Source organism: Triticum urartu, chromosome 4A (assembly GCF_056163025.1).
Source record: "Triticum urartu cultivar PI428250 chromosome 4A, HENAU_Tu73, whole genome shotgun sequence".
NCBI classification, from domain to species: domain Eukaryota; kingdom Viridiplantae; phylum Streptophyta; class Magnoliopsida; order Poales; family Poaceae; genus Triticum; species Triticum urartu.
In genome coordinates, this window is record NC_141876.1 from 520009392 (window position 1) to 520023512 (window position 14121).

Genomic DNA, 14121 nt, shown 5'->3' on the forward strand with positions numbered 1-14121 from the left:
GAATCCATATGAAACCTTTTGAATCATACTCCCTTTATTCCAAAATATAGTGGCTCACGTTTTCCAAGATACAACTTTAACCATAAATTTAACCAACGATCTTGTATTCTCGTCGCAGTCGGTCTTGTTGGTTAAATTTATGATCAAAGTTGAAGCATGGAAAAAAATGAAGCACTATATTTTGGAACGGAGGGAGTAGTAATCTGAAAAAAATGTCCAGTTCAACATTTTATAACCATGAGTGCAAAAAGAGGAGCTTTAAGATTCCAACTGCCTGGTCTGAAGGCTGGAGCACCCGTTCGTTCTATTGGATGGAGCACGCCTTTTACTTTTGCGAGAATCTTGGATGGAGCACGCTGCACGCCTGTCTCCCTGCCATATAGGCCCCAGAGCCAGAGGGACCCATAGTTTAATGGGACCAATGAGACAGTGACTCACAGAAAACCATCGCTAATTCTCCTAACCCTAAACGGCTAAACCCTCTCGTCCCTCCCCATGGCGTCACCGCCGCCGCCGCCGAAGCTTCCGATCCCCGGTCGCCGCAACATACTCATCACCAGCGCTTTGCCCTATGTCAACAACGTCCCGCACCTGGGGAACATCATCGGCTGTGAGCATCCCTTCTGCTGTGCTATCTCCCACAATTTTGTTTCCTCGAGCTCTCGCTGTTCGCCCCCGGTTTTATCTTCTCTGATGGTTTCGATTTTGGTCGCGTTCTGCAGGCGTGCTCAGCGCCGACGTGTTCGCGCGGTACTGCCGGCTGCGGGGGTACAACGCCATCTACATATGCGGCACCGACGAGTACGGGACGGCCACCGAGACCAAGGCCTTGGAGGAGAAGTGCTCGCCCAAGGAGATCTGCGACAAGTGAGAGAGCCTTCACCTCTCGATGCCTTTTTAGTTTAATTTTGGTTTGTTTGTACAGGATTCGGCAATCGACCGTTATGAAATCTATCCAACACTGCTTTGAATTGCCGCACATACAAATACGCACGAAAGTTTCAGTTATCAACCTATGATATGCTATACACCTAGTTAGTAAAATTTCCATAGTTCATATGAATAATGAAGGCATTTTATTCGTAGTAAGCTTTCCCGGCTGAAAATGCAGGTACCATGTTATCCATGACGAGGTCTACAAGTGGTTCGACATAAAGTTTGACAAGTTTGGGCGGACGTCCGCTCCTGAACAGACAGAAGTCTGCCAGGCAATTTTCCATAAACTGATGGAAAACAAATGGCTCACAGAGAACACCATGCAGCAGGTACAGCTAATTCCTTGCCCGACCTTGTATATATTCATCTCCACATGTTGTTTCTGTTATGCAATATTTTTCTGCTTTGCAGCTTTATTGTGACACGTGCGAGCGATTCTTAGCCGATAGGCTTGTGGAGGGGAAATGTCCGACAGAAGGCTGTAACTATGAAGCAGCAAGGGGTGATCAATGTGAAAACTGCAGCAAATTGTTGAACCCAACTGAGTTAATTGATCCAAAGTGTAAGGTAAGCATACAGAATACTTTTTGTAACATATTTAGTTGTGTTCGGTGTATCATTATGATTCACCTGAGCACACGAGGTGTGTGCCGCGTGAAACTGCATATGATGAATTTTCCTGTGCTGTTTCTTTTTTGCAGGTCTGTAAGAATGCTCCACGTATTCGTGACACAGATCACTTATTCCTGGAGCTTCCTCTATTGAGTGATAAGTTGGTAAACTATATTAACAACACTTCAGTAGCTGGTATGTGGAGTCAAAATGCTATTCAAGCAACAAACGCATGGTTGAAGGAAGGGTTAAAGCAACGCTGTATCACCAGAGATCTTAAATGGGGAGTTCCTGTTCCACATGAGAAGTATAAAGACAAGGTTTGGGCATATCAGATATGAATATATCTTTGCTGTTATGCGTTTATCTTATCTCATTTCTGTTTTTTGCAGGTGTTTTATGTCTGGTTTGATGCACCAATTGGATACATATCTATCACAGCATCATATACGCCTGATTGGGAGAAGTGGTGGAAGGATCCTGATAATGTAGAGTTGTTCCAGTTCATGGGTAAAGATAATGTGCCATTTCACACGGTATGATGCCTATGATATGGTGAACATCTTTAGTCATTCAAGCTTTGTTTTGGCACAAATTTAGTAGTTATTTGGCTTCATGTTTGGTTTGTGCCCAAGTTAGACATACCAAACAATTTGCTAGCCAAAATTTTGGTCAAGCTTTTCCTTGCCCATGAGTTGGGCAATATGGCAAGAAAGATGAACTAGAGTTACCAAAAGAGGCATTGGCAAGCCAAAATGTCATCAGCCATCCAACCAAATAACAAAGTTTTGGCCATGACCAAATAATTTGTAGGGTAGGTTTTGGATACCATCCAAACATACCCTATATTAGTGCATATATTTGTGAATAAAGTTTTGTTTAACTGCCAAGTCAGGACAATAGTACTTCCAGCCACGAGTGGATATGTTTTCACCACAAAATACGACTGAAAAATGCAGATTATGATTTCTTGCTGAATATTTGACCCTCCATTCAGTCGAGTCCTGTGATTGTTTGACATTATTTTTTATAAGGATATTTTGTTTTATTTTATAACCAATGGTTAAATCACGCAAGAGCTACAAGCACACAGATCCATTTATTTGAGGGCCAGTTGCATTTGATGTGCTTTAGCTAATTCCGGCATGAATTTTCTGTTATACCTCATAAAAGGTTGCTTTCGTTTCAAGTAATTAGTACTTTCTGAAATTGAAAAAAGTCCTTTAAGAAGCCAGTCTGATGCGAGCTGTATTGAAATGTATGGATAGCATATGTGTATACTGACTTTCTTTTAATGCCTGTACTTTTTTCCCATGAAGTACTTATTTGTTTAAAGGTAACTTTCAGGTCATGTTCCCTTCAACACTACTGGGAACTGGTGAAAACTGGACAATGATGAAGACCATAAGTGTTACTGAATATTTGAACTATGAAGCAGGTACTTTCCACATTTTTGTTTGAACCTAATGCTTGATTGGTGCACAGTTCATGCTAGTCATTCATACTTGGTTATTGCTTTCTTATTTACTTGAGCTGAAATTCCTATGCTTTCTAGAGATTTATGAGTAAAGCATATCCGGCTGCATCTATTTACACCAAAGAAATACCCGTTCTGTTTACACCCCCTGCAATTGCAGAGGCTTATCGACCTGGCCTTCCCGAATGCAATTTCTTTTACCAGAACATATTGCTCACTGCCCAGTATTTGGCCCATGCTTGCACTGTGTGCTGTGGTGCATTGTGATGCACTTCAAGCTGCAGAAGTAGTCGACACCTTTCTCAAGCCTCAACACTTCTCTTTCTTCACAGGTGCCCAGAATGACTAGCTGTGTAGGTTTGTGTTCCTATATTATTGCTTTGTACTCCCTCCATTCCTAAATATAAGACCTTTCAGAGATTTCAATATAGACCACATATGGAGCAAAATGAGTGAATCTACACTCTAAAGTATGTCTATATACATCCGGATGTAGTCCATAGTGGAATCTCTAAAAGGTCTTATATTTAGGAACGGAGGGAGTATTTAGCAATGAGCCCTGTTTTCATTATGGGTCATGCTCACTGCTCCCTTGTTCTTCTGCCACCAGAGAATATTAGCATGAAATTGGATGAATGGTTTGAAGAAATTGGGTTATACCGTTAATCCGTTATGGCACTCTAGTTTGTTTATCCTTTTTGCTTGGCTAAACATATGTCTTATGGACTAAGATATGTTCCAGCAAGATCGAGACACTGTTATGCATGGGCCTGATTCAAATTACTCTGAAGTAGATTCATATGTGATATTGGCACATTATGTATGTTTATTCCCTTGATAATAGCTAAATATTCCTCACATCTATAGGAAAATTTTCCAAGAGTCATGGTATTGGTGTCTTTGGCAATGATGCGAAGACTACTAATATTCCGTCTGAAGTATGGCGATACTACTTGCTTATGAACCGTCCTGAGGTTTGTATAGACATTTTGTTCAATAGATTTAAAATATCTGATAATGGCATTGATTGCAATATTTTTCTGTTTTGGGTGTTCAGGTATCAGATACACTGTTCACTTGGGCTGATTTACAAGCTAAATTGAACAGTGAGTTGCTGAACAACCTGGGAAACTTCATCAACCGTGTGCTAAGCTTTGTTGCCAAACCAGCTGGTTAGTCACTGGAGAATCTTGCACCTGACATCTAACTGTCTAGAAGGATTATCAGTTGATTTCTTTGTTTTAGAATTTATCTTGATTATCTGTGATTCGCTGCCATACTATATCATCATTCCTTATCTTCCACACTTTTGTTTAAGTTGATTTTTGATCTGCTTTTCTGGTAGGAGGCGGATATGACTCCATCATACCTGATGCTCCTAATGCGGAGTCACATCCATTGACCAATGCACTTGCTGAAAAAACTAATAAATGGGTTGAACAATATCTTGAAGCAATGGAGAAGGTAATTCATTTACTTGAACCATGTGAAATGGCACAAGTTCCTGCATTATCTCTCTAGTTTTATGTTATTTCATTGTGCCAGCTACAAGGATCTAAAATAGAATGTTCACTCCTTTCGCTACAGGTTAAACTGAAACAAGGACTGAAGAGTGCGATGGCGATTTCTAGTGATGGAAATGCATATTTGCAAGTAAATATATTTCTTTGTCTTGGTTTCCATTTGTGTTTTTAAATAGCACTGTTATATCTTATCTTTGCTTTGCTGAATACAGGAGAGCCAGTTTTGGAGGCTTTATAAGGAAGATCCAGCAACCTGTGCCATCGTAATGAAAACTTCAGTTGGTGTTGTTTATCTCCTTGCCTGTCTGCTGGAGCCTTTTATGCCTTCCTTTTCTAGAGAAGTATAATCCTCATTTTCATGTTTCAGAGTTTCTATTAATAGACCCCCTTTGCCTGAGCTTACTCTTATGTTTCTTTCTTAAGGTGCTGCACCAATTAAATATGTCCCCAGATGAAGATCTGTCATTCTGTGATGATAAAGGAGAAACTGCCAAGGCAAAAAGACCCTGGGATTTTGTATCAGCGGGACATAAAATAGGGAAGCCAGTCCCTCTATTTAAGGAACTGGTGCGTATTTGCATTTTGATAGAAGAAATTTGTTAGTTGGCCATGCTTTTATATTTAGCAATAATGCAGAAAGACGAACAAGTCGAGGCGTTTAGGATTAAATTCGCTGGCAGCCAAGCTGAAAGGATCTTGAAGGAACAAGCTGATGCCGAGGCCAAGAAAGTTGCTGAAAAGCTCAAGGGCACAAAATTATCTGGTACTTAAGAAATTCTTGCTATATATTTTTGCGTGAATTACATGCGAGAACAGTTATTTTTTTTCTGTGGCAATCTATAAACAGGCTTCTCTTTGTGGCTCAATTGTCTGCAATTTGTATGTTTTCCTGAAAATACTGGTGCAGAGTGCGCCGTCTTTCTTACCTTCTGCTGAACCAGTTTCATAACTCTAGAAATTCATTGGCCAGTTTTCTCTTGCTTTTGTATCAGAGGGAAGTTCAAAGAAGAAACAATCTGGTGGTTCGAAATCAAAGACAGCAGAGGAAGTCTCAGTTGCCAAGCTGGATATTCGTGTAGGGCTTATCAGAAAAGCAGAGAAGCATCCAGATGCTGATTCACTTTACATAGAAGAGATCGATGTTGGAGAAGAGGCACCAAGAACAGTGGTTAGCGGTCTTGTCAAATTCATCCCTCTTGAAGAAATGCAGGTCTGTCTTTCTTAGTATCATTTGTAGTCGCAACATTGGTATGCTGATTGGTCCTACCTCCCTAATTTGCAATTTATGGTACGAATGAGCAGAACCGGAAAGTTTGTGTGCTCTGCAATCTTAAACCGGTGGCAATGCGCGGTATAAAATCACATGCTATGGTTTTGGCCGCATCGAATGAGGACCATACAAAGGTAAGGAACGTTTGGCTCTCATGTGCTCTTTGTTTGATAAATCATCATGAATGTACAGTAGCAGCCACTTCCGGTTTGTGGAAACTGACATTTGAAATTTTAGGTTGAGTTGGTTGAGCCTCCAGAATCCGCTGCTGTTGGGGAAAGGGTGACCTTTGCCGGGTTCTCTGGTGAGCCCGAGGCTTCTCTTAACGCCAAAAGCAAAACCTGGGAGAAGTTGTCCGCTGATCTGCACAGCAACGGTGAGCTGGTGGCGTGCTACAAAGATGTTCCATTCACAACTTCGGCTGGAGTATGCAAGGTCAAGACGATAGCGAATGGGGAGATTCGCTAGGCACAGTGCCCAATCTGCAGTCTGACTGAATCGCTGTCTGATTTCATTGGAAGTTAATATTGCTGATTTACTCTTTTTTTTTGAAAAATTTGACGCCTTTCGAGCACTGCTCTGCACACCGTTGTGATTGAAGAACGCTTGTTGTTTGTCACCTCCCCCCCCCCCCCCCCCCTCCCCCTTTTTGAGGGTACTTTCGGCTCAACAGTGAGGCGACAGACAGGCCTATTCCCGCCGTTTTCCCCCTTTCCCTCCATTTCCTCATTGTTTTCCCCTTCCGCCCTGCCATGCTGCCGAAGAAGTATTTGGCTCCTCGCCTCGCTGTCACTGCACTGCCACTCCTGATTCCACCCAGCCGAACCAAAGGAAGCTGATGGCAAGACCATCGGGCATGTCCAACGCTGAGTGAAGGGCGGAGGTTTAGCGCTGGGAGGCTGTCATCATCGACCGGCGGAATAGGCTCATCGCTAAGAAGGCCAGGGACGCAGCAGCGGCGGAGCAGGCAGATACGTCTCACGTGGGGATGATGAATCCGCGCTGCCACTACTGCCCACAAGCTACGTGGGGGAGCCAACAGAACGTCGCATCCCCGGCCAACTTCCCCCCGCCGCTGCCGCTTTGGGGGCACGCACCCTCGCCTGGCTACTTCGACGGCGATGCACATGGTAGTTTCAACCCCAACATCACCTCCCCGCATGGCGCGCCGCCGTGTGCCTCCCCCTCTGGCATGAAGACCGACCAACGCACTCCCTCCCCCGCGTTCACCGTTGGCCTCCACACCCAGTACAGCTACTTGCCACCGGCGTACTCAGCCTCGCCGACGCCGCCTCTGCGCCGGGGCGCTCTATCCTTCGCACACGTCTCGACGCCACAGTTCGGCAACCCCGATGCCACTGACATTTACATGGACGAGATCATCACGAGCGGCTCGGTTGCCGCCTCCTCCTGCCCCGGGTTCCACACGCAAGACAAAACAATGGACACCGCCGTCGACATGGACGACGAGCTCGACGGCACCGAGGAGGGGGAGGAGGAAGAACAGGCGGAGGAGGAGATGGAGCCGGCGATGAAAGGAAGAAAGAAGAAGCGGGCGGCCAGTGCCAGGCCGGGCGAGCCCCGCGTCAAGTGGACGTCCAAGGAAGATGAGTGCCTCGGCGAAGCATGGAAGACCGTCAACATCGATCTGATCACCGGCTCGAATCGGAACACCGACACGTACTGGAGACGGATCAAGACGGCGTTCGATGAGCGCAAACTGGTCGACCCCTACTTCGCCACCATCCACATGGAGCGCGGCGACAAGGCCATGGCGAACCATTGGGCGATCATCCAGGCGGCTTGCAACAAATGGCATAGGATCGTCGAGGAGATCGCGGCTCGCCCGAAAAGCGGCGCCAACGTCGAGGGTCAGGTATGTCCATCCGCCGACTCACTTCTTTCGCCGTGTACGTCGCCAACACTTGTTCTTCAGCTACGCAGATGGTTCAGATGTTCAACATGTATCGCCAGGACAATAGCGACCAAGAGTTCAAGTTCCTTCACGTGTTCTCCCGGATCGAGTCGTGCGAGAAGTGGAGGGAGGTCCGGCTCACCCTCGCCAAGGCCAAGGAGATGTACAAGCTAGACACGCCTGTCCTGAGGGCGGTGCATGGGCGCCCTGATCGCAACAAAAGAGCCAAGACGGCGAGGGACGTGGCACCCGCTGCCGAACGACTGCAATCATCGATCGAGCAGTGCATCACCGACGCCAAGAATAGCACCGCAAAGAGGAAGGAGAAATCCGACGCGCGGTGGTCGGAGTTGATGACAAAGCAGGACATGAAGCTCGACCTTCTTAGGACCAACGTCGCTGTGAAGAAGAGGAACACCGACCTGGCATTCTTGATGGCGGCAGACATGTCGACGATGGACGAGAAGGTCAAGGCATGGTACTTGGCGGAGCGCGGCCTCATCTTGAACCGGATGCCCGGGCCAGCGCCGACCACCACCCCAATGCCCACGCTGATGCCCAGCCTGAGCGATGAAGTGGTGCCGACGCTGACCACCAGCCCGAGCACAGAAGCCTCGCTGACACCGAGCACGCCCGCGTCCCCGTCGACCCCGTCCAGTCCCACGCCAGAGGAGCCCGCCGTTTGATGCGCTCCGTGTCTATGCTTCCTTCCTTTTGATCATCGAACTTTCGGGCATGTTTGATCGCCGAGCTGTGGCATGATGATTGCCGACTTGTGGCATGGTGATCGCCGAACTTGTGGCGTTTTTTTGGCAGCGGGAAAGACAAGTTTGATTTTTTAGGTGTCTGGGGGCTGAAACCCGAGGGTGCGACTGGAAACTCGATCGCCCCCAGGGCGAAAAACCTGCCGGCGCAAACGCGAAAACGCATTCGCCGGGTGCGTTGGGGGGCCAAATGAGTGGAGATGCTCTTAGCGCTAGCCAGCTTTAGCTCGGCCCATTTTGAGCTAAACTTGGGGCCTGTTCGGAAGTCCGCTGGCTTCCCAAAGTGGCCAGCTTCTCGGGGAGCCAGCGCTGCGTTCTGCAGTAGGTTTGGCGAAATCATTAATCAAAGAGCCCTCCTTGCAAAGATCACTCCAATCTTCTCAGGTTGCGACAAGTGGTGCATTGTACATGCGCCACTTGTTGCAATCTGAGAGTTTTCTCTTCTGTCGTAAATCTGTTTATTCAAAACATTTTTGGTTTTAAACCGTGCGTCCAAATCTCGAACCGTTTTCATTGTTGGATTCCTCGCGTTGAGATCTTCAAAGCTGCATCTCATGTTGATAGGTTTTGATGCATTCTTTTTTCTTCCGAAAGAGACACGACGGGGCCTCTTCCAGAAGCAAATATATGCCTCCATTAGAAGTAAACCCTTCCTCACGTTAAGATTTTCAAAACTACATCTCATGTTGATAGGTTATGATGCATTCATTTTTCTTTTGAAAGAGACACGACGGTGCCTCTTCCAGAAGCAAATATGTGCCTCCATTAGAAATAAACCCGTGCCTCTCACGAATTTTTCGTTTCCCGTACCTCTCGCGAAAAAAAGAGAAAACTTACTTTTTATTTCTCGCGGAAGGAAAAAAAGAAAATGCGTTTTTTCGTTTTCAAGAGGCATGACCGTGTCTCTCGCGGAAGAAAAAAAAATACATGTTTTCATTTTTGAGAGGCTTTAAAAAAAATCAAAAGATAAGACCGATGAAAAACCGAAAAGCCAGAAAACCCATCTAAAAAGCCGAAAACTCGTACCTAAAAAATAAAAAATAAAAAAATTCGGAGAGAGCGTCCAGAGCGCGGCACATGGGCGGTGGCTAAGAGCGCGCTAAGTGATCCTTAAGGAGGCTTTTGAATGAGCGCTCCTCAATTAGTTGCTCTTCATGTTAGGCAACAACGACTGCTTCAACTCCCGTGTGCATGGCCTGACGACCCAGGAAGCAAGCATGCATGAAGCCCATTCGGGTGGTTTCTCGTATGGGAGAGAGAATGTATGAGAGCGACTACCATAGAAAAAGAGCGACTACTATAGAAAAAGGACCACAGATGTAAAAATAGAAAGAAAGCCATGAGCCATTGGATCATAGGAGCGACTGGGCCATGGATGCAAAAGTAGAAAACAACCATGAGCCATCAGATTGTAGGTGGATGGCACAGATTCTGGTGGAAGGATCTCAACCACTTGTTGTCTATTTTATGAAAACCCCCTGCTAGCAATTAGTTATAAAACAAAACTTTTGTAGTAACCACCTCATGTATTTGATCTCTCTCTCCCTTCATTTTTTGAGGGGACCCGTCCCTTCATTTTGTCAAACGACCATTTATAAAGATCTACAGTTCTGTACAAGAACCGCTTACAGAGTTTGCACAGTAATGAAGCTCTATATTTTATTAGTTTACTACTTATTTTTTTTGCATGTATCTACTTCATGAATACCATGCATATTTCAGTACATCAGTGGCTTGTACTACATCACTAGTTATGCAAAGAAGCTGAATATGATTGTCACTGCAAGGTATGTCAATACATATGAAAAATATGTGAGTACATAGATAAAATTATAAATTAAGCCACCCTTTGAAGCATAACTAAACGTCAGACTTGACAATCCCAGATCGAGCATATCACAAGCATACTACATACATATCTTGATGAGACATGATAGCACGATTTTTAGTACATGGCTGGCAAGACAAAGTATTAAGGACTAATATGATCACCACTCAATAGGCATTGCTATTCATAATGATAAGCTCTTGAAGGTACATAACAGAAAAGCTCTAGCCTTTCCCTCCAGTTCTATTACTTATCAAGTTTCTTGTTCCTAGAGAGATCACGACAAGCAAACATGATTCAGTTGAGCACATACATGTAACAGCCCAAAATTGGGTTATCAATTTTTGCGCTGTTATTCCTTCCTAGTATTCTTTTCAAAATCTTTCCCCGGAGTTTGCTGGATGATTCTGAGAATCCAGGCAATTTTCAACCTTTCAAAACCTTGCCTCTTCCTTTGATGTTAAGAAGGACCTCCTTTGTGTCATCTCAAACTCCATCAAAATCCATTCAAACCCTAATTCCAAAATTTGGAATTTCAAATGTTGCCTTTGTGATTACAAAGGACCCCTCATTTCCTTTGCTTTGTTGATCCTCCAAATACTCACAAAGATCCTCCTACACCTATAAACCCTGGATATGCAAAAACATTGCCAAGTCATTTGCAATATTTTTCATTACAAATTAATTCATTTTTCTGTTGTTTAAAGGAACTAAATCCAGGAAAATATCTATCTATCTCCAAAGCTCCTGAAAACTTGTGGAGATAATCTTTGTGACCATATTGACTTGTTGAGCTCTCCTAAAAATATTGGCCACATTTAAATAAGGAAAATTCACTTTTCCTATTTTATGCCAACATTGCATTTCTGCCTCTTTCCAAAGGAACTACCATTTTGGTAGCAAGGAAAATTCCCAAATAATTTGTGGAGCTTGTCCTTGATGTATATTCACCATTTCCATCCAAATACATGCTCCACAGTCCATAATTTGAGCACATGATCCAATGCAAGTTTCTACCATGTTTGAACTTTTTGCAAAGGAAGTGCTTGATTCCTTAATCCTTTTAAGCTGAAATTTTGCAGGGTGGTTAATATTTATAAATCACTACCGCAAACAAAAAAAATAGCTCAATCCATCTACCCAATCTTCCTGTATGATTTATCTAAGTTTCTGTTTAGATTGCTTGTCTGTGAAGGAAGTACCTTCATGGATGATCAAAATGAGCTGAAACTTTTCCAGCAGTCTCTAATGACCATATCATCACCCTCCACCAAAAATCAGCTCATTCCATCTAGCCAGTTTCCCCCAGTACCCTCATTTGCATTTCTGGCCAGTTGGGCACATTGCAAAGCAAGTACTAGCTAGAATCATCGTTTTGGGTTGATATCTTGGCACCGTGGTCACCTTAGTAAGTGACCATCCTTACCCCAACCCGAGGACAAATGGAGCTGTGCAATGCCTGATGCATCTATCAAACAATTGCCTGTTCGAAACTGTTCCAGCAAGTTTCTCACTCAACAGTGCCTTCCAGCTAATTCCATCCCCATATATCTTCTATTTGAGCAGTGATCCACCCTGTAGACATGAGTTGGCAATCAGGAGGAGGCTAGGATGCGCCTTGTCGGTGGTGACCATGGTGGTGCCAGCCCAAAACGGTGGTCTAGCCACTGTTCTCGCTGGCAAGCCTGCTCCGGCCAACCCTCGCTTGTCCAAACATGTCCAACAGCTCAGCCTCGACGTCCTCTTCCCCCTGGACCCCTCTCCCCCTCCGTTTTCTTCCCCAATGAGCCGTCCCCGTCGCCGCATAATATGTGTTCGTGAGCACCGTCATTTTCCTCCTCCCTATCCTGTTCTACCCCGTGCCCGTTGGCGTTGCTTGACTCCGTGACCTTCGTCCGCTTCCCCCTCGTCGCGTTCTCGCTCCCCCGTGATCTCTGAGCACGGCAGAGCCTCGGCCGGACTTGCCCGGCGGCAACCGGCTCGGGTGCCCCTCGCCCCGGCTATATATAGCTCCCCTCGCTCGTCCGAGCTCTTCAGTTGCTTCTCCTCTTCTCTCCTCGCCTTCCCCAGCTTCCCATTCCTCCCCGGAGTTCCTCTTTGACCACCACCGCCGTCGTGGTCGCCGCCTCGGCTTTCTCCGATTCTGGTGACCAGGAGCTCCCCTCGCCGTTCCATCTCCACCCTAGAAACACCTGGAGCCCGGCGGACCTTCTCATGGCTTCGGCCCCTCCTCTCCACCACCATAGCACCACGTTCCCCGATGGACGAAGCCCCTTTCCACCGCGAGCTCGACGGCGTCCGCTTTAAAGCGTATCTGCGGCCGAGACCACCACCCACTGGTGCGGCTCGCCTTCCCGAGTAGAGTGGTAGGTCGCACGCCGCAGTTGGTGGCCGGAATCGCCGGCTGTCGCCGTCGGGGCGGGCATCCCTCTTGGCCAGGCACGCACCACACAGGAGGAAGAAGAGGACCGGCCAGGAGGGCCCCACCCTGCGTGGACCCCACATGTCATGGACCCAACCCAGGCGTAATCAGCATAGGTGGATACAGGTTTCCGGAAATACGCTTTCTATTCTCTGGAAACGTATTCTCTCAAATGCGCTTTCTCTTTTCAGCCCCACCGGCCGAACCGGTTACTTTGTGAACGCTCGCCCGTTAAGGACAGAAACATACTGTTTTTTGTTTGTTTTCTTCCTAACGAATGAATGACCACAACTTTGCAACCGTAACTCCGATTGAGGTGATTCCAGCGCTCACGCTCTCTGTTCGTCGAGCCCTTTCTGATGGTATTTTCATAATGTTTACACATTATGAAAATACCCATTTTTGCCCTTGCCCTATATCCAGCCCCTTTGAGAGGGAATCTTTTTCTGGCAAATTCTTCCGTGAGGTGCCTCACTTCTTCCCGGAGTACTCCTTGACCCCCAGGCAAGCCAACCTCTTATCATGAGCCCCAAACTTGCATGTTGACTTTGCTTTCACCCTGTGTGTGTAGCTGTAGTATATTCTTATCATGTTTCCGTTTGCACTTATACTAGCTATGCTATGTGTTGATATTGCTTGCCCTTTCATGCCTTTACTTCATGATATCTTTTGCCATGCTAGCTAGAATACTTTTATTTGATTATATCATGTTGATACCGCTACTGCAGGATGGTCCAAACGCGATAGTCAAATCAGAGACCCTTCGAAGAAACTGTGTGCGATGCCATAATCGGAAACGGTGGTGTAAAAAACCCGTCAAAAAGGTGCAAAACGTTTGCGATGACAGATGCATCAAACACGGTTCAGAATTTAGTTGTGTGTGTGATGCAGGGCATACAGTTCAGCTCAATGAACTGTTTGTGATGAGGAGGCACAAAAGAAATTGGCAGCTAGATGAAGGCATGTGCGATATACAACATACGGTTCACTGGGATGAACTGTGTGTGATTAGGCAACACAATGGAAACGGTTCAACTGAACAAGATGTGTGTGATACGCAGCAAACATTTCCGTAATCTAAAATGTGTGCGAAGACCAATCCTAACACAGACGATTGCTGCTAATAAGCCGTGTGAATTGCTCTGTCTACAGTAGAATAACATGTATATATAGAACTGAAATAAACATCCAATTACATAAGTGACTATACAGATCATTCGCACACACCTCAATAAACAATTGCATGCATTCTAAAGTAGGAGAAACGATCGTCTAGTCATCTACTTCTTGTGACGCTCCCGCCACTCCTATGTGGCTCGATCCCTCATGTGGGTCAGGAAGAAGATAGTTCCTCACGTCAACGATCCGTCTGTA

At 45.7% G+C, this 14121-nt stretch overlaps 2 protein-coding genes across 2 annotated transcripts; both read left to right on the forward strand.

The window, feature by feature from the left end:
* The first annotated feature begins 412 nt into the window (after nt 1-412).
* On the forward strand, nt 413-6437 carry LOC125552292 (putative methionine--tRNA ligase). The gene is made up of 17 exons (XM_048715791.2): nt 413-610; nt 723-867; nt 1112-1265; nt 1348-1503; nt 1638-1868; nt 1941-2084; nt 2896-2986; nt 3893-3999; nt 4083-4197; nt 4371-4489; nt 4613-4678; nt 4761-4889; nt 4972-5115; nt 5185-5311; nt 5541-5758; nt 5851-5952; nt 6056-6437. Exons 1-17 carry the CDS (start codon nt 496-498, stop codon nt 6284-6286), a joined length of 2394 nt encoding a protein of 797 aa, XP_048571748.1. The 5' UTR covers nt 413-495; the 3' UTR covers nt 6287-6437.
* A 369-nt stretch (nt 6438-6806) lies between these two features.
* On the forward strand, nt 6807-8419 carry LOC147976378 (uncharacterized). Its single transcript, XM_087520837.1, has 2 exons — nt 6807-7694; nt 7793-8419. Exons 1-2 carry the CDS (start codon nt 6807-6809, stop codon nt 8417-8419), a joined length of 1515 nt encoding a protein of 504 aa, XP_087376963.1.
* Nucleotides 8420-14121: the final 5702 nt, after the last annotated feature.